Source organism: Argiope bruennichi, chromosome X2 (assembly GCF_947563725.1).
Source record: "Argiope bruennichi chromosome X2, qqArgBrue1.1, whole genome shotgun sequence".
In the NCBI taxonomy this organism is placed as follows: Eukaryota; Metazoa; Arthropoda; class Arachnida; order Araneae; family Araneidae; genus Argiope; species Argiope bruennichi.
This window is the reverse complement of record NC_079163.1, coordinates 122,604,105-122,625,723: the sequence shown is the minus strand read 5'-3', so window position 1 is coordinate 122,625,723 and position 21,619 is coordinate 122,604,105. Positions and strand designations below refer to the sequence as shown.

At 28.6% G+C, this 21,619-nt stretch overlaps 1 protein-coding gene across 3 annotated transcripts in view; it reads right to left on the bottom strand.

Moving 5' to 3' along the window:
• Positions 1–6,648: 6,648 nt before the first annotated feature.
• Positions 6,649–21,619, bottom strand: part of LOC129959618 (thymosin beta-like) — a 35,400-nt gene continuing 20,429 nt past the window's right edge. The window contains exons 2-6 of one of the 3 annotated variants that reach the window (XM_056072486.1): positions 20,079–20,223; positions 18,250–18,363; positions 15,089–15,211; positions 11,698–11,811; positions 6,649–8,367 (exon numbers count right to left, since the gene is read on the bottom strand). In XM_056072486.1, the coding sequence (XP_055928461.1) occupies positions 8,336–8,367; positions 11,698–11,811; positions 15,089–15,211; positions 18,250–18,363; positions 20,079–20,208 (513 nt within the window). In that variant the 5' untranslated portion in view covers positions 20,209–20,223 and the 3' untranslated portion in view covers positions 6,649–8,335. The remainder of the gene's footprint in view (positions 8,368–11,697; positions 11,812–15,088; positions 15,212–18,249; positions 18,364–20,078; positions 20,224–21,619) is intronic. The other 2 variants (XM_056072488.1, XM_056072487.1) reach the window with 2 other exon arrangements.

The following is a 21,619-nucleotide window of genomic DNA, read 5'->3' as shown; positions in this document are numbered from 1 at the left end:
TTCATTAAACAATGCCTTTCTCCAAAATAATTTATTAATAAAATAATCTTAGTTGTTGTAACGTCTATAAATACGCAAGAAAATATGGGGTGATTGGTGAATGCATATTTTGACCTATGCTCAAAGGTACTGAACTAATTTGAAGAGAATATATTTGTAACGATAAGAAACCACTGCTTGTAGAATTGATTTTATCAAGTACCCCAAAGTAATGTATTTTCATTGTTTTTCAATAAAAAAATATTCTATTTCATAGGATATTGTATATAAACTGTCAAAACTATTTAATACCTTCAAATTGGAGTAATTTATAATCGTTCTATCTCCAATTTTGTCGGAAAATGAGCCTTTAGAAGAACAGAAATGTCTGAACATTATGAGACACGAAAACGACATTTATTAAATTTAGAAACTTATTTTAAAATGAATAAAGACTAATTGTTAAAACTAGTAGTAGAAAATAGAGCACCTATCCAGACTGAAGAGAAAGATGTTAATGATTTTCAACTTTCAGCAAAGGTTTCATTTGCTTTAAATAATATTTGCTTGTGTTTTAGTAATAGCACGTAAATTCTGGGAGATATAAAGGTTTTTTTATAAAAAAAATCCAATTATTTCCGCACGTTTTTTTATTCTAAAATTCAAATTTTTCAATCAACTTATACAAAACCTTAATAATATGTGATAAAATATTATTAAAACATTATATTAAAATTTAAAATAAAATCTATAAATATTTGAGGAACTTTAGGATATTTTTAATTAACAGTTTTTAATTACACATGCACAAAATATAGCATATTTTTACTCTCAGTATTTCCAAGCCATATATATATAGATAGATAACTTAAAAGTATAGTTGAATACCAATTACGGTTCGGAAAGATATCGGTATTGCAGTGGGTCGAATTTCAGTTGCTCTTTAAAAGAAGCCAAATGATGTTGAATGTCCCACAAATTTATATTCTTTAATTCAATAAACTTAAATCATCGAATAGTTATACTGAATTCTATAAAAGACTAGAAATATACCCAATACCCTTTTATACTTATAAACTCAGTATGTAACTTAAATTGTAATAAATTAGGCATCATAACTCACAAAAATTCATTGCTATTTATTATTATTTGAGCAAACATTAAACTTAGAACATCATGCAATTTAATGTCTAATATAAATTTAAATGTAAACAGTATGTGATACATAGACAAGGGCTGTTATCCCCTGAGTACCTAAAGGCTACAGTTAGTGGATACAAAAATATTTGAGAGCTTGAATAAAGATGCTTAAATGACTTTTGCTTGGGAGAGATTGAGACAAAAGAAAGGCCAATGAAATGTTCGGTTGTTCAATTTTAAGTTTTTTTCAAAGCACAACTCTCTTGGCTGTATACTTTGAGCACTTTAATAGAACATGGAACATGTCATTACTTTCATTGCGCTTGATGCACAAGAGATTGTCAGAAAAATTGCATGTGTATAACAGATCTGAAATTATGATCGTTTTACAAATTACATATGCAATGAGTTTATCTTGAATTCTGCTTCTAGTTCACTTAGTGATAGGAATGATGTTTCGGAAGTTCTCAATTAAAGCTAGATATTTGCTCTTATGATAATTGTCTGAGGCTAGATGGGTGAAGTTTTTTCCCGTGTTGGAGATCATATCCACGGTAGAAATCCAGTCTATGAAAGGCGAAGATTTCGTGACTGCCTTTGCAAGAGCGTTTGCTTCTTCCTTCCATATAATACTCGAGTGGCCAGGTTCCCATTAAAAGGACATTTTTTTGGTTCAGATTCAGATTGTGAATTTTTAAGGCGTGACGTTGAATACTTTTAAGCGAATGGAAAGTGATGTTTCCATGTGGTTTAAGGGCCGTATAACTGTCCGAAAGGATCAGAATATCCTTATGTGGAACTGTCATCTCATCCAAAGTTTGACAAATCTCCAAAACTTCAGCTGTAAAATTGAAGTTTATTAAAAATGAAGTCAAAGTTATAGATGCGATAAGTATATTTTTGGATTTAATTGTTGGTATATTGTTTCAATTGTTGGAAAATATCAGCAACTCAGATAAAGTACTAAGATTTCAAGTCATCAGAGGCTATGATGGAATGATTCGGAAAAATGTTTTGGATGCTTTCAATGAAATGTGTTGCAATGGAGCAAACTGGGAATTTTCTGTTGAAACTAAATTCATTCAGAAATATTTCACAAATATCGGGACTAGAATGGAGAAAAATCGGTATCTTATTAGATGCTCCGGAGAGGAATTGATTCTGAAACGTAACTTTGAGAGTTTTTTCCCTTTTTTTTCTGTTAATTGGATGTTCATTTCATCAGAACTGTTGATTAAAGGTGAAAAGGAAAACTTGGTAAATTATTTGATGAAAAATTTAAATACTAGGTGTTTAATTTTTTTAAGAAAGTATTTCTGGCCCCGAAAGTTTTTGTAGGATGGTATTGGGAGTCCAGTTTTTTTTTTTTTTTTTTTTTTTTTTTTTGTACTCCAAGTGCTATTCTCAAGGCCATTGTTTGAACTCTGTTACAGTATTTGAAGTGTGTTTCAGAGAACTTGTTATTTATAGGACAATTGCAGTAGAATAGACTAAGTATTTTGTTGTTTACGATCGTGATTAAGTTTTTTGTTTTTGGACCATGTCTTTTGAAACCTAAAATTTTGAGATCTTGTATTTTTTAAGTGTCTTATTTCTAAGGTTTCTTTAAGAATTCTGCCATTTTGACTAGTTTTATCAAACCAACTTCCAAGATATTTGATTGATTCACTTCATGTAAGTGGAATTCCGCTATAGGTCATATTCTAAAGTAATGTTGGGAATTTATTTTGATAGATCAATAATTGTACTTCTGCAGTAACAGAAATCTTCCAATAAGTGCACCATTTATAAATGTTATCCAATTGTATTATGTAATTTAATTTTGATATAATTCACTGATGAATGACAACAGTAAACAAAAATATCGTCAGAAAAAATAGAACACACAGCATTTGTGTCTAAAGTTTAAAAAAAGTCATTCATGAAAATGATAAAAAGAACCGATGAAAGAATATTGCTTTGAGGAAGGCCTTTATGCCAAACTGGAGACATTTATAAATCAGATCATCAATAGGAACTGATTCATAGGCGTTTTTGAGATCAAGACCAATCCCAATAAAAAAAAAAAATGTTCTTTTATGTGCCTCAGAAATTGCTGAATAAATTTTATATGTTGCTGTTTGGCTATCTCTGACCGGGATAAAACCGTGTTGTGGTTAGAGTGTTTTAAAACTGAAAATTAGGTATTGAATAATTCGTTGGGCTATGATGCATTCAAATATTTTGCAAAAACACTGAAATAAGAGTTATTGGGTCTATAAGAGGTAATTTTTGTTTTATATTTGGTTTTGAATCTCGAACAATGACATCATGCTTCCAATCCTTTGGCAGTAAAGAGAAATTTAATTGTTGTTGAAAGATATCAAAGATTTTGTAGAGAGCCGTATCGCCAAGTTTTTTTAACCAAGCTGCTAGGATTTTATCCGAAATTTTTCGTTTTTTGTGTTCCCAAATTTGTTTACTATTGTTTAAAAATTCATTTTCATTACTATAATCCATTGGCATAGGTTCAAGAAGATAATTGTGATTTACAAAATGTTTTGCAAAAAGTTTACTTTGAATTTTAGAACTGCTAATGTATCTATTGTTGTGAAAGATGATTCCATTGGTCTTAACATCGGATTAGTATGATTGGAAAATTTATTAAGCTTTTTACAAAACATTATAGGGTTGCGAGAAATTTTACATATGTTTTTCTGGTATCTATCCTTAGTTTTTTTTTTTTTTTCTTTTTCTTTTACATGAGATTTAAGTCTACTTCTGTATTTTTTTATATTTAATTAAATCTGAAATAGATATGTTCCTCATTGCCTTTTTCCACGTGTTTTTTCAAACTACTGAAAATGTTGCAAGTTGCATTCCACCACGTAGGATAATCCTTATTAGGTAAGATTTTAATTGGTGTAGGTTTAATAATGATTTCTGAAATTTTATTAGTAACAATTTCGATCGTCGGTTGTTTTACTGCATTAACTGATTTCATTTGTTTCTTTAATCAATGGATTCCAAAGCATAGTTTTAAGGTGTTTAGGTGCAGCATGGAATTTCGACAGCGAGACGATTTTGGGTCCATGGTTACTGCCGAAAGAACAATCGATCTCTTCGAAAAGGTGAGTAGAGCATAAGGCGAGATCAAGAATCGAATATGTATTAGTGTTTATGGTTCGAGTAGGGTTTGATGTAGTGAGGAGTATAAAATCAAAATTATTGAGCCATTCGGCAAAATAATCGCTATGAGTAGATTGTTGGTTTCCGCCCCATAAAAAGGTGATGGAGGTTGAAATCTTAAAATATGAAGGTTGGTGAATTTATGCCGTTTAGGAAAGTTTTGACCAAGTTAATACTGAAGCCACGAGGAATGTAAATATTTATTATTGTGAAAATTTGGTTTCAGATACGGAAAGAATTTCAAGATCCAGATTTTCTTCTTTTCTAAATCAGTTCTACCAGACATATTTGCTAGTATCCTAATAAAGAGGATACCACCTGGTTTATTATATCAGTGGATTCAGAATTTTTTTTTGTTTGTTTGTTTGGAACATAGAAGTGATCGTTTTCTTCCAAGTATGTTTCTTGGATGATCCAAAAAGAGGATGTGGAAAATGGAGGTTGGTTGAATCGTTTTTATTTTATTTTTAATACTTAATCAATTTTTTAAATTTTTAATATCACTGCAAAAATGACAGCTTAGAAAAAAAAATTATGAACATGAGACAAACTTAGGCACTGAAAAATTGTGACAAAAAAAACAATGGAAAGTGAACAAGTGACGAAAAATGGAAAGGGCGAAGAAAAGAAAAAGAGACGAGAAACAAAACCCAAAGTTTATGGGTTGAAGAAGGGGGGGGGAGATAAAACACAGGAAAGGAAAAAACATCCAAATGGCATAGTTTCCTGGTCATTATTACTCCTGCATTCCAATGCACTTTAGCTTTAGAAATGTGATTTGAATTTTGAAGGATTTTCTTTTTACAAGCAGATGAGGTACTGCAATCAAGACTGTGCAATTACCTTGCACATGTTCCGCATAATTCATTAATAGTTTGTAGCATATTACCGAAAAGGACAGTCTGTTTTTCGAATCTTTCATCAATTGTTTGGATGAAGGATTCAAATTTTGAATTTTTGATGAACCGTCCTGAAAATCAGTAGCTGCTGCCATGATTTTAACAGTATCGAAACATTTTTATGCTGGATGTTTAAAGAATTTTACGAGCTTCGCCAGTTGTAGTATAATTGTGGTGCTTGAGTTCTAAAATATTTTATTCCTTTAAGTACGATGGACATACTCTGTATTTAGCATTATGGGGACCATTGCAAATGATGAATTTTTCTGACCCTTGACAGGGCCCAAGATGTGTCACACCAAAAAGGTAGCAGATATTGATTTTTCAACAAATTCGGGTAGGATGAGCAAAAGAATATCATTTATTGCATTGTTGAGGACGGTCTATGAATTGTTGGATGCGCTGGTTTATACACCAAATTTTAACGAGAGTCGGACAGAGTTGTTCCAAGGACAGTGATTAAAACTTGTGAAATATTTGTTGAGTTTTGCTTTAAGAATCTATGCACTTCAACTACGATGAGGTTGTTTTTTTCTTGTATTTCAGCAGCGAGCTCCTCCATGGAGTTATTTGTTGGTATGTCAAATGATAAAAAAAAAACGAGAAGAGATATTTTCCCACATGACAACAGTCAAAATATCTTTATCCATAAATTTCGTTAATGATAAAAGTTGCGCAGAACATACCGTCTTTGTCGTGAAGCTTACTTTGTTTTGCCGAGTATATCGTGAAGCTTACTTTGTTTTTCCCAGTATATCGTGAAGCTTACTTTGCCATGCCTCTCATTAATAGGCATGTCTACCGAGTCATTCCTATTAATGATATTTTTTTATGAAAGCTTGCACGAGAAATGGATTTAACTGAGATAATTTCTGTGATTGATCTGCATTTCAGAGGATGACATTTATTTCTTGATATTGATTAGGTCCAAGGCATATAAAATGTTCATTGGTGTTTTTGATACTTCTAATGAAGTTGTTATTTCGAACAGTATCCATATTAATGTGATAGTTTCTGCTCATGATTACAACACTGTCTAGAGGAGATAAAGTAAATTCCGAATGCATTTTGCCCGTTAGATAATCCTCTTAAAATTTTTTTTAAAAAAGAAGAAGAAATGACAGATAACCTTACCAGTTAGCAGAACAAAATAAAAGGAGAAACTACCAATAACAGGCGAAACACAGACACTTAAACAATAGATTAAAGGCAAAGAAAACGGAGAGAAATTAATCGTCGCTGACGCCGGCACTTACGCTTATTTTGGGGTTTGTTTATATGTCTACGTTTATTCTGGTTTTTATTTATCGTGTTATTTTAAAATTCCTTTGTTAATATATATAAGCATTAAAACAGTTTTATGCATGAGTAACAGTATGAGTTCAGAAATAACAGTTTGCATGTTATTTCTGAACGGTATGTTGTAATGTATGTTTGCATCATCATTTTAAACAACGAAACGTCTTATTAAGTAATTTTATTGACTTTTAAGAATGATATTCCATTAAACAAATCAAAATTGTTACATTTATTCATTACACTTAAACAGTGGCACATATTTAGAAAATGAACGGAAGTACAATGTTGTGATTAATGTTTATTTCATATAGAACCGCAGGATATAAGTGAAGCCTTGATGTCTAGTATTATAACAGTAGGAATAGCAAGCAATATGAGAATTAATGCACAATGATTAAGCTATATTTTAAATGAGTATTTAATGAATATATGTTGAAAACGTAATTCATTTCAAACAAAATATTTATCCACAGCATATGAAGGCTCAAGCGAAATAGCGATTTAAGAGTATAAATTGAAGATTACATCTTAAAGGTATCATGGTATGAAACATTTAACATTTCCTTATGATAAATTAAAACTTTTTATTTGATATTATAAGCAATTTAATGCAAATTATATTTATTTTGAATTTTCATGATAAATTACCCAAATTTGCTCAGTAACATTATAAAAAAATTATTAAATTTCTAAAATTGCTTTTTTATCACTACAACACAGAATAGATATATTTGCACATGCTCATCACACACCTTGAAATTAGCAGACAACATTAACTTAAACAACTTATCATTAAAAAAAATGTCACAGTTTTCAATTTCTTAGTTTTCTCATAATTCGCGCAATGTAGTCCCATTTAAACCTCAGTATCAAGTTATAATTGCAAGTGAGAACAGTTATCATTTTCAAACAGCAAAGTAATCATTTTCATTTTTAAATGAAAAATAACTAAAATAATAAGAGAGGAAAATGTTTACTATTTTAATAATTATATTATCTGCTATTGAGACAGAACAATGGAATATTTAAAACTTATTGTTAAAAGTTATAACTTGCATTTCTTTATTAAAAATCAAATTTTAAGATTTGATGCTTTTATTCGGATGCCTTGCAAAGATCATCTAAATTTTTCAATCTCACATGAAATTAACTCAAAAAGATGATCGAAACTTTTCAATCCATTGTGAAATTAACTCACAAAGATGAATGAGATTTCTTAAATATTTTAGAAAATAAAAATTGAGATTCTTTTTATTCCTTCCATGAAATTGAAACTGGGAAAAGTAAGAAATATAAAAAGTGAAGAGATTTTTTGCTTATTCTTTATGCTACAATATATTGATAGAGAGATGGTTAATGACCATTGACACATATACCTACAATTGTTCTACATATATACAAAGAACTAGCAGCAATATCAAGACACAGATTTGGCAGTAGTAAGAAAGTATTAGAACAAAGGTGAGAAGATAACGATCACTCTCCTCCTGCCATATTAAAAAAATTCTTATCAAAATGGTACATGAGGCATTCAATATTATATAAAGTTACAATTTCGAATAAGTGAAACATATAAAAGTTGATAATAAATTCCCAAAAAATTTTTCTTACAAAAGATTTCTGGTTTTACCAACTATGATATGATAGATAGCACATGAAATTATTAATACAATTGACAGCTGTAGTTGCATTTGATAACAGAGTATAAAGAGTAAATCAACACTTTCACAGGCCATTAGAAAACATTAGTAACAAATACGCTTTCATCCGTGCAACTAGATCAAAAAATATTGATAATAAATAAAGTCATCCGATACAAATCACAATTACGACTGTAGAAGACTTCTTATTTAGGCAGCACCACTTTTTTCTTGATCAATCACTAGAAAAAAGCAAAGTGAAAATGCAGAATGACTCAAATATTCGAATAACCAGGAATGATTTAATAAAAATACATAAGCTAAACGTTTTTAAAAGTTAATAAAATACAAACATGTATTTAGCATTTTTGGCAAATACATTAAAGTTATTTGTTGTTTTTCTAACTGACAATGTATTGAATGGTATTTAAACTATCACACTCCATTCAGAGAGCCTTTATAAATACGTACTATTTTTAAACACGTTTTTAGATAGAATATGACATGGATTTAAAAATTAAAAAGAACTTTCGAAACTTTTTCTAACAAAGCAAGCTTTAGAGAAATATTTTTGGAAATACAATTCTTGTATAGGCATCCCTATACAAAATTCAGATGAATATGTTTGAATTTTCTGAACTTATCATACAATTTTGATACTTATTTGCGTTCTTGAAAGTTGATTAAATAATGTTAGATCAGAACATCTAAAATAGTGCACAATTTTTATTTTAACACATACAAAACATGTTAATAACCAAATTTCATTGACATATATTTTTTAAATCTTAAACTTTCACATATTTTTTCACCTTACTGAAAAATAGTGAGACAAGTTTTTTTCTTCTCTTTTATTTTATAACTTATTTCTGAAGTCTTCGATGAACCTTAAAAGATATTTAGCTTCAATTTATTTTATTATCCTGCAAATAAAAGGTAATTATCTTTGAAATTCAAAGGTATTAATCTCTTTCAAATTAAGTATTTAAATAAGTTTGAAAAGTAATAGAAAATTTATACAAAAATAGTACTTTAATAAATGCATATACTTTTACGTTTGTTATCTTATGAATCTTATTAATAATAGAACATTTAGAGTACGAAGCGTTCATTTATTACATTAAAATTTGCAAGCATCTAGTATGGGTAAATTTTTAAACAAATTTGTCTCAAATATATTATGTAAAAATAGCCAAACATTAACAAATGTTTTCATAAAAGCTTAATGATGAAAAATATCTTTATAACGAATTTTGGAAAAATGTTATCCTAGTTTATTTTATCCTTTATGGTGTTTCTTGAAAATTATCTACATTATATTTCTTTTCAGAAAATATAATTACTGCCCATAAAATTTAAATGAATTCATCATGAAAAAGCTAATCATTATGCATCTTAAAATAGTTCCTATGTCAAAAACACTTTGAAATTGACTCCATTGGAACAACATGCAAGCAAATACTTTATTGTTTAAATAAATGATGGGTTAATAGTCGGTAGTTTTTGATATTCGAAGAACAGGTTATTCTTCTCTGAAGAAACTGCCTAATTGTATGAGGTAAAGAATAACGGTAATAAGAACAAAACTATTTACACCAAGCGTTTCCACAGTTTTTTTATTTGCTTGTTTAAATAGGAAAAAAAAAAGGTATAACAGCAGGAGACAAATATTTGCATTAAGTACGAAGCAGATTCTTTGAAATTGATTAGTTCTAAATTTTATTTATTGATACACACGGCATAGTGACATGCTCAAGTATAATACTAAAAAAAAGGAAAATTTCTATTTAAAACTGTATGCATCGGAATTTATTACAATAAACATCGTAAAAAATTTTAGCAGAAGACAGCAAATAAATGATGGAATAAAGTTTAAGATAAAATTTAAACAAATAGCTGCATCTGTAAAGAAAAGTAGAAATGTTATAAAAGAACAAAGTACATTCTTTAAAAAAACGATAATATACATGCAGTAAATTATGCAATTATAAATAATCAGAAAAATATAAAAACTACAAATTTCTATTCATAACATAAATATAATTATATGCCACGGTTTTACAAGCACATAGCAATAAATCATGCATTCTATGTAATATATTTTAAGTATTAATGAAAAAGAAACTACTTAAGAAAAAAATATTTTTTGATGCAGCATTCGAAATCTGTGAAGACAAAAAAAAAGGGGGGTGGGGTGGAATCTGATGTGTGTAGTAAAACTATTTATTTCATCAACTTTGTTATCGTTCTCGCCATATGATCACAGTTCAAATCTGACTGTTTCAAAATGGGTGTTAATCTAATTAAAATAATTTAACAAGACCGCTTTTTATGCTTTTAACGTTTCCACGAACTGAATTGAAATCTTAAAGACTATCCTCTCAAGGAGATATTCTTTTAAAGTCACGATGGCCTATAGCTTGATTTCATCATCATCATATAACGATTGCATATTCGATTCTCGAATCAACCAAATTATATATCATATGGGCGAGCTGCTGCGCTCAAGCGATCTAACATTCATGATATACTGAAAATTTGAAGCCTAAGAAGTTAGTTTCAAGTATCGCTTTCATCTAAAGATCACGATCTAAAATTAAGCAGCTGTTTGTATTGAAGCATATGCACATTCAAAGCGAAAGTTGAGCTACAATTTGACTAATTATCCTAGTTGTCAAATGGAAATAATCTAATTTAAAATAATCTAACTTTATCTAAGCTATCTTTGAATAATATTCTAATTAACAAGATTTCTTTTCTTTTTCATAATTTATAGATGCGCATCAACGTTGAAATTACAATTGTTTTTTTCTTTTTCTTTTTGGAGCGAATTGAGCATAATGAATAGTTCATCTCATTTATAAAGTGAGTGAATTATTCAATAAAATCTGTAATTTTCTGTTTATTGAGCAAATCCTTCTCAAACTCAATCAGGTACTGTTTATGCCTCAGCAAGGAATGAGAAATATGAAAGAAAAAAAAAAACAGGTATTTATGCTATATTGCATAAGATATTACTAGATAATAATCTCTCTGCATTCGATCATCATCCATGCAATAGCATCAACATAAAGATAAGACTCGTAAAAAACAATGATAATAAAAGGATTTGACATGACAGAAAATGGCATGCATCAGATACAAAGGCAATATCATGCAAGAAAAATACTTAACAAAATTCGTGAGAAGCATTTCTAGAGATGAACTTGATTCCTTCTGCAAGGATTTTGACTTTTTCTTTACTAATACTTTCACAAGAGAGAATATTTAAAATACGTTAGTGCGTATAAAAACCAGCAATTACAGAGCAGAGCGAACTATGGTTACATCAAATTCCGCTTCAAAAAAATCAAAAAGGGCTTGACTGCTTAAAAGCTTTTAGTCATTAAGCTTATGTCATCGAACTTCGCTCTTTCTTAACCTTTCAAATATCGTAAACCCATTTCATCACATTTTTTATGAAGAAAGATGAAGCCGTAATCAGCAGCTTATTTAATTAGCACATGAAATTTATTATAAAGGCGCGATTATTTTGAAAAGCGACCAATGTGGCAAGCTTTTCACTTTTTTACCTTCTTTAGTTGGTAAGGGATTCTTTTCCTGAGTTTCTGTCGGTTTCAGCTTCGAGGGATCAAAGGATTCTATCCCTTGAAGAATGGCTTTGCTACCCTTCTCCTGTTCAATAACTAAAAAGGAAAATAAATGCGTCAATTTAGAAAATGATTTTTAATATTGAAAACTGATGGACTAATAGGAGCTTGACTTTTTTTCTTTTTTACATTCAGTTTGACAACTATCGGCAGAGGTATAATATCGTTTTCTTTTTTAATTATCGTAATTCTTTAACGTAAGGAAAATTTCGTTAAAAAGTAACTGCTATTTTCATCATTATTATAATGATGTAATTGATTCATCAAGAATCTTCTACTTGAAATGCGAACAATCTTCTGGGTATTTTCAAAAAATTCTTTATGAGATCAAAAATGTTTTTTTTTTTTTTAAATTCTTCTTTTGAAAACCGGGAAAAAAAAGAATGGAGCAATATTACCACTAAAACTCCCATTAATGATTACAATTTGCAAGACTTAAAAAGCTAGTTATGACTAAATGAAACGTTTTTTTTTTTCTCTCTCTCTCCTCTTCTCTGTCTTTCCTTTCTGATATACGAATATAACTCGAAAAGTGCGACTTTGATGTTTTAAAAATGGTTTCTCAAAAAAATTGCTTCTATTTCATTTTCTAACTGTACAGAATTAAAAAAAGTTTTCGAAACAGTATCTTTTCATTTTGTGCATGTATAAAATGTAGCTGAATAAGGCTAGTTTCGTTATTAATTTTGTATAAACTCTCTTAAAATATTTAAAACTATACAATATGAAAAGAGTTTTGTAATACGGCAGCATTTAGAAGGATTTTTTTTGTTTGAAAAACAAACAAACATCCTAAAATCATTTAAAAGCAATAGAAAATACACAGTAAAATTAAATTTAAAAAATAGGACTGAAAGAAATTCATTACTATTATACTTGCAGATTAAAGTTATCTATTATTATCGGTAGCTTCTAGTTTGGAATTTCAGCATTAAAATGTATACATATTTCAAGTTCTTCCTTTATCTAAATAATTAGTCTGTCCTTAAAGAATATAATTCAGAAAGTTTTTTTTTAAAACCATATTTTTTAAAAGGAAAATGCATTCTAATATCAAATTGTTTAATTTTTAAATTTTAGAAGTTACGGATTGCATTATATTGATTTTTTTTATTATTATTTCGTACATTTTTATGCGTACGTCGAAAATAAAAAATTTCTTCGATTATTTTTCTGCACACATCATATATTTTTCTGTCAAAAAATTATGATTAAATAAGTCAACGTCTTATACTGCTGACAGTCTGTGGTACATTTAATGGAGACCAGTGACACGCATATTGCCTGGTTTAATCTGGCGAAAATGTCCCCAGAGTATAACTACAAATAGAATATTAAACATTTCCGAAACAAAGAAAAATAAATAAATGATGATTTTTTTTATAATTAAATATGATTGATACTTGTAAGAATATATTATAAACTGTTAAAACTTCCCAATTTATCCCTTAGATTGAAGGGGAACATATCTATATGCTTATATGACAACAGAAGAAAAACTATACCCACTGTAGTCCTATATAGCTTATATCTCCATTTATATGGCGAACAAATATTAATTATTATCTTTCAGCTTTGAGAAGACGATTATAAATTGTGATTTGATTGTTCAGCAAAAAAGTGAAGTTTATAAAAAGGAGCATAGTTACCGCGTGCATAATGTAGAGAATATGTGTGTATTAATGGATTTCTTTAGCCAAACAGAATGCCATATTAAAGAATGGGCGGCGAACAGTTCGTATCAATAATACAAATTTCTCAGAAATGTGTGAAATTCTGCTTCTGTTTTTATGCATTGTATGCCTACAATCTTAGTATAGAAATGTTTGACTTTACCCGTAAAAACTTCAGCTTTAATAAATCAAATAATTCGCTGATTTTCTGATAAAAGGAAGAACCTCATGTATAAGACGTCTTGTTTCAGGTAAGAATATTTATCAGGTTCCCGAAGTATAAAATATATATGGTTGTGCTCAGGTACTAACGTTTGCTAAAAGTAGCAATAGCATTAATAATCAAGAAGACATATTTCTAATTCTTATGATATATTCTTTAATTTTATTACTCCAATTAATCCGGGATGCTCTCTTTTTACAAATGAAATGTCAGATAAGTATAATAACATTATACACTATAACAATTGTAGATGCAGAAGCTGTATTTTATTGGCAAGGTGCTTAAATTATATAATATGTAAGTTCAGCTTTTACATTCAGTTCAAAATTAACAACTTATTCTTCACGTACAGAAAAATGATCGTTATTCTCTTAAGAAGTTGAACTCAAAAGGGAAAAGATTTGTTCCCAAGCTTTGCTTACGTCCTATGACTTGCTTAGGTCGTTTATCGTAATGATACAAATAAGTGGAATAACATGCAAAAAAATCTAAAACTGAATGCAATCCTTTTCAATCATGCAATCAAGATCGAATATAATTCCTTAAGCAATACAAGAAATTCGATATCTTTTTAATTGATTATTCTCTACATTAAGACTGCCCCAGACAACAAAAATAAAAATAATAGCAGTTAATCATTTTATTTGATTCATCTAAGCAATTTTTGAGAAAATATATAAGTATAAATTTAAAATGTTACATGTAAAAAAAACCCTTAAATGTCAGATACGGTAATTCATTTACATGAAGATTATTATACCTATTATGTAATGTTAATGACAGACGTTACTGACAGACAGGTTTGGAACAAAAAAGTTGAGCTTCATGAAATAATGAAATGTGCCAAACATAAACACCGAGGAGTTAAATAAGTTTGATTAATTGAACAATAAAATAAATAAATTTAAGCAAAAAGTCCTTGAGATATTAAAAATATTGTAAAAGAAAATTAATCGATCTCAATAATGATGAAATTGATCCTGAAAACGCTGAAATTCGCGTTTCCGCAAAAATGTGTCGTGTCTATAATAAAATAATAATAAACTTAATATACATCCGAAGTTATTAGAAAATATTAAAATGCAAATATGTTATCGTTCAATTATTCAAAAAATCAATTTTGACAATTCAAATAACCGAAGTTACATAGCATATATTTCTAAGCATTAATTTTTTAAAAAAATGTTTTAAAGTAATTATGTATTTAGCAGTTAAATTGATATTATTTCCCTCCTATTACATATCTTTTTAACACCATATGTTAGAAAAACTCCATCTCCATAAGCATTAGATCGAGCAGTAACATCTTTATTTGGATTAGTAGCATTGCAGTTTCATCAGTTTTAGGTAATACATACCATGAGTGCTCATAATGCTTTAGAAAAACATGCTGTACAAAAAGAGAAAAATGTTCAACCTTCTTTAGTTGGAAGAAAGTTTTTCTCTACTGTTTTAGTTTTCTTCAGTTTGCTTCGATCAAAGCCTGTCACACTTTGAAGAACTTGTTGCTTCCGGTCATATATTTTTTCTTGCGTCAATACTGGCAGACAACATTGCAGACTTTATTAAGTGGAACACATACATTTTAACTGTGACGAGTTGCATTTATGATGCATAAAATTTAAATAAAAAAAATCATGCACTCAGAACTTTAAAATAATAGCCTAGCATCAATAAAAGCAAATAGTTCTTTTCAAGAAAAAGTCAGACCTATTCTTGAGAACATTCTTTAAGCTGATTTAAAAATAACAATAATAATAAATTATTTCAAATCCATGTTTTGGATGCGGCATTAGCTTTTGAATGGAAATGGAACAGATTATTTCCATTCATTATGAAAAATCAAAAGAAAACTTCCACTTGAATTTCACTTTTTAAAAAAGTAAAACCCTTTATAATGAAATTATAACACGTGAAAAGTATTTTATAAAGATTAACATAACTTTGATAAATTTCATCGCAAATAAATCCAAAAGTAGGTCTAACTTACAAAGCTATAAAATTGCATTTATCAACTTTTAATAACTATTAGCTTTTTTATTTTTCAATATACATTCAAGGACCAATTTAAGACCATCAGACAGCTTCAGAACAAATTGGATTTTAGGAATAAATAAAAAATATTGTCTGTAAAGGAATGGCAAGATGTCGAAATAAACATAGTATAATTTATTCGAAACATAGTTATAGAAAACTACACTGGGGAAACAATCATGATTTTAGTTATTTGGGGCAGCTGCTTCAGAGATTTATGAACCTGGCTACGAGCTAGAATAATGAAAATCTGTTGAAATGTTAATGGTTGTCGAAAGGTTCTCGAACTTTTGGATTAATAACAAAAGCACGACAGTTGAAAATAATTTTCAGCCATATCAAAATACTTGATTAAGATATAAAATGGCAGTTCACAAATCTTAGCCTCATGGGGGGGGGATGTCGCAAAATTGTAAATTTTTTAGATTCGACAAAAATTTTCAAGTAAATGAGTGAAGAATATTATGTACACCTAAGAATTTTATTTTTAATAATACGAAGGGCAGGAAAATACGTGAGTATTAAACAAAAAGAAGAATTTAAGCAGCAGTTCCCGACTATTATGCAGAAGCAAGTGACGTATGAATTTGGAATAAGTTTCGACAGTTCAATTTGATCTTTTTACTTAAAAAAAAGTGTGAATACCTAGATGTTTTTAAACATTGCTACAGATCATCATGTGGAACTTAATAATAGAAGATTTTTCTAATGAACTCTATGTAATCTGTCACAAAATTAGATTTTGAAGACTGAATCATCTATCTATGCTCACCTGTTAATCGATGGTCTAATTAAACTCAACATTGGAACGTTTGGCTTTGCCGGTCGTGCATACACGAAGGCAGCCAGTCAGAGAATCGGAAATAACCATTCAAAATAAAACGCAAAATAAATACAATGGGTGAATTGCGGTAACCGAAATACGTAGTACATATATCAAACAAAATTTTCTACTGTATTCTGTGCTTGTTCTTTTATAATCTTTGGAATTTTTAAATAGCGAAAACGAAATATATCCGTTTGCGCATTTTCGCAATTATATTCCGGAACCGGAGAGAAAAATCATGTTAATTTTTCATTTGTGCGTCTTCTGTGCGCAAGCATTCACAGTTGTAGTTCGATGTAACTTTGATTTTAATGCTTCTCAACACGTAAAGTAAATTGTGACGAAAATCAAGATGGATTCCAACTCTGATTTTTCATTTTTATAATTTGATCATCGTTTTGGAATCGATTACTTTATTGCTTTTTCAAAGATTATTCTTATATAATTCGCACTCACTTCATATTCGGAATTTTATTGTTAATTAACTAAATCTATTGTTGTTTCGTTAAATGCTTTAATCAGGTTTTCTTCTACTACGAAGAAAGTTTCTTTAATTTTTTTGACAAAAAGGCAATTTCGAAATTTTTTAAATACACTAGTTTGGAAAAAGAGTGAAGGTAATGTAAAGTGAAAAGGGCAGTTGAAATTAAATGGAACGACAGCGGCTTCGTCGGGTTTCTCAGTCGGGGCTGTGTTTAATACCTGGGTCTATGAATGGATTTGGGCAATGCAAATATTCGTATTTTGTTTGCTCAAAATGAATCAGCACGTTGCAATTCTATGCGAATCTCCGCCAAGATCTGTTGCTGCAATGCGCGTATGAAGCTGCTGAGCTTCATATTCAGTGATGGTCATAAAATTTTGGTCGATGAAAGTAAATTAGAAAATTTTAAGCTTAGCTAACATTTCATATAATTTTTATGCAGTAGACCATTTTTAAAGCAGAGGAATTCATTAATAAACACAATATATATATAAACTGAATCTGAAATAAAAATAATGCATGCTTTAAAATATAATAAAATTTCCAAATCATAGAAATTATGTAAATAATATTTTAACACAGAAAAAAAAATTCAAAATCATCAAAAGAATAAACACAAAATAAAACTAACATTTCTATCAAGAAAACAAATAAAAAAAGCTAAATTGTCATTAAGTAAAAAGCTAAGCTTTAGATCATTCTTTGCAGATAACGAAATGCATTACTCAGATAAAATGCTATTTTTACTAAAAAAAAAAAAAAAAAAAAAAAAATACTAATATTAAGGAAAATTTAGTTAACACTATACTAAAAGCAGCATTAACTCAGTTAAATAAGAGCAGCTAAAATAATCTAAAAGCTAAAGGAAATAAGTAAGTTCGATAAATTACTATATTCAAAAAGCTGCTAACATATATTCAAGATCAAATAAAATATCTTCTTTGAAAATTGATAAAACTTACTTTGGCACATTGTTTTGATAAGAAAGCATTATCATTTCATAGCGTTAGTCATATAATTCATTAAGCGTAAGTTATTAAAATTTGTATCAAGTACTAACAAATTTTATTTGCTAGAAAACGCCGGAAATCTTCATCTTTTATAAAGATGTAACTACTAAATTTTGCTGAAGCAAGTTGAGAGTTTTGAAGCTATATTGACGAGCCATTATTGTAAAGCATTCCTAGCTTATTAGTTATTTCCTAGTTGCTCAAGCATATATTTTGAATTAAACCTTCTTTTGTTGGTAACACTATCTTCTCCTTGGTATTGGTACGCTTCAGTTTGGCTTTGTTGAATGTTGAGACACCAGTAAAGATTTCATGACGTTGCTTCTCTTGTATCAAATCTGATATAGGCAAATGGAAAAGATATGAAAAAGTCGAAGATTTTTAATATTGTTATGTAGATTTTCAATAGACGTTGGTCATTATAATTATAGAAGGGAAGAAAGGGAGATAAACAGCGTTTTAAACTATTCTTTTGTGTTTTTAAAATTGTAATACACCTAATTTTAACCATCTCTATACATAAAACGTTAACGTACATGGCATAAAAATTGCGCTTATTGTCGATTAGCAAGAATCAGCTGTAAATAAGTCACTCTACGAGCGTTTCAAATTGCTTCATTGAACGTTTTTACAACTGCATATAATTCAACGTTTCGCCAATGAAACTGCGAAATATCGTTAGAAATGCTATGGGTAGGGTTCACTAAAAACACTATTCACTCAGAGGAAAGATGTAAAAGAAATTACGAAATAGACGTCAAACAAAGTTTAAACGAACTTGAGAATAGGCCTGACAATTGCCAAAACGGTAATTACTATGACTTACCTATGGAAATTGATGACCATATTTTCCAAAACTATTGTCTCACAAAAATGGTTTTTATATTACCTTAAAACTCAAAAAATTACGTTTTAATTATATCAATTTCATTTCTGTTCAATGTTTTCTTTCTTTTTAAAATTTTTTCAATGTAATGCACAATTTGTAACAATTTATTTTTTATCTTATTAAAATCAAACTTATTCATCAAAACATTCAATTGCACGCATTTACCAATGTTGAAATTTTTTTGGACATTAATTCTGAAGTAGGATTTTCCCTTCCACTTTTATTCCGTAATATATATACACTTTTTAATTTGAATTTAACATTATAATATATTTTGGCTTATTTAAATTCATGTTTTGGACTCATATCAAATAACGAGGTAAAGTGTTTTGAAAAATATTCATCCCACATGAATATTTAACTACCAAAGAGTTCTGTAATCTGGGCAAATAAGTTAGTCGCCAAAGGCGGCTAGTTTTAGAATGTCAGTATTTGAAGATTATTTTCATCGTTATTGTCAAGGAAGAAAAAATCTAGTATGACTATCTATATTAGCAACAAATCTTAAAAAGATATTAATGATTTTCATCATTATATTTAATTGCACGCATTATATTTAATTTAAAATATGTATGAAAGTTGATCATATATTTGATCCAATTACAAAATATGAAAAGAATAATTTGTGCGCAAGTAAATCATCCAACTCTCCATTTAAATAATAATTACGATTTTAATTTAAGCCTCAGAATTTTTTGAAATTGCATTAAAATATTCTTTTTATTATATTTAAATAACAAAGAGGGAAATTAATATACTGAGGTACTTTATTACAATTTCAAATGCATTACTTTTTAAGAAATATTCTTTCTTCATACTATTCAAAATAAGAAATACAGAAAGATTTATTAGGAAGTAATCAGTCATATGCTGAAACAAACCAGAAATAAGTAGTAATATGAAATACAAAATGTTTCGCTGTGAAGAAAGAGAGGGTATAAATATTATACATAAATCAAATGTTCTCTAAATAGTATTATATTTTTTATAAGATTGGTATCTAAATGTATCATTGACATATAATTAATCTTCCATTCGAAAATACCTTAGTTAATTTTTCTAAGATATTCTTCATTCTTTCTTAACTATGTCATTTAATATTATCATAATTTTATTTAATATTATTTATTTTCTTTAAAAACCTTAGTTAAAATTGAACTTAACCTTCTTTAGAAGGCAAAGGATTCTTTTCTTTGGTCTCCGTGTGCTTCATTTTCCCTGCATCAAATTTCTCCAGTTCATTTTTGAAATCGGTGGGCACTTTGGGGAGATCTTCCTTTGCTGGGCTAGACATGATGAGCAGAGCGTTCTAAAGAAAAAAATATTCATAATCATTAAAAAAAATTAAGGATAAAAAAATACTATAACTTTCAGCTCAGCTCGGAGCAATTTGAGCGATAAAGAACAACAACAATAATAAAATTTTATATTTTAATAATGTTCAGTAACTGACAGTTTATCCAATCAATAATGCTTGCATTATTATTACACTAGCCGCCTTTGGCGACCAGCCGGTTAGCCAGTATTACCGCTCACTATAATTTTCAATTACATATTTTAAGTAACTGGTCTCTTAACAGATTCTCAAACAAAACATTTTTAATCTTCAAATTTTGATAGTCATACCAAACTTATACTGTTGTTTAGATCGTTTCGTTCAATTTACTTATATATATTTTCCTAATTTGTTGTCATTTCCGGTAAAACTTCAACTTTAATTTAAAGTGGAAATGATGAAATTGCAATTAATATAAAGATATTTTTTAATAAAACCAAGCGTTTTATTTTATTTATCATCTTTATTGTTATTATTGAATATGAGTATTGCAAACAGAATCGCTCGGTATTTAAGTCTTATGTGAAAACTACAAAATATTTTTAATAATTTATGTAATATCTCAAACAATAATTCAACAAAAATTTCTCAGATTCAGCATAAAATTCAGTTTTTAGTTTTGCTTTCAAAAGGATTGAAATGAAATCAATAAAAATATTTTGTTCCGGCCTATAAATATATTTCAAAAATTATGAAGTCTAAATTTAATGCAGTAAGGTATCAGATTCTGAGAAATATTCTGGACACACTACATTTTAAATAAATGAATGAATGTTTCTATTTTCCAAGATCAACTAAGACTTATTTATAAAGTTTTGAATGTTAAAAATTTAGAAAAACTCAACATTTTCATAATCTTAGGCCAATTAATCTTGAGAAATCTGCGCGCTGATTGGCGCATTTTCTTTGAAACGATCGATGGAAAATCTAAAATTATCCTTTTTTTATTGAATAGTGATATTCAAATTTTCATAAATCAGTCAGTTTAAGTGATTGATTTAGTTGATTGGAAATTAACTCTTTTTTATTTAAAATATTAGTGTTTCAAGAACATTTTGTTATTCGTGATTTCTACCGCAGAAGCTTTATGTAAATCAAAAATTCGTTATTTATTAGAACATTTATTGAATCAAGTTACATAAAATATAATATATCAAGTTACATAAATATAAAATATCCATTTAGACCATTTTAGTAGATCTGTGTCTTACTAAAGGTTTACAAATTAGCTGTGTGACCCTGACTTGAATGGACATCCTGTTCATATTAAACAAAACGCACCTTAAAATAAAACTGATTTATTGGATTAATAATATAGAGAGTGTAAAAGATCATAAAATAGTTTTTCTTGAATTTATTTTTTAGAAAA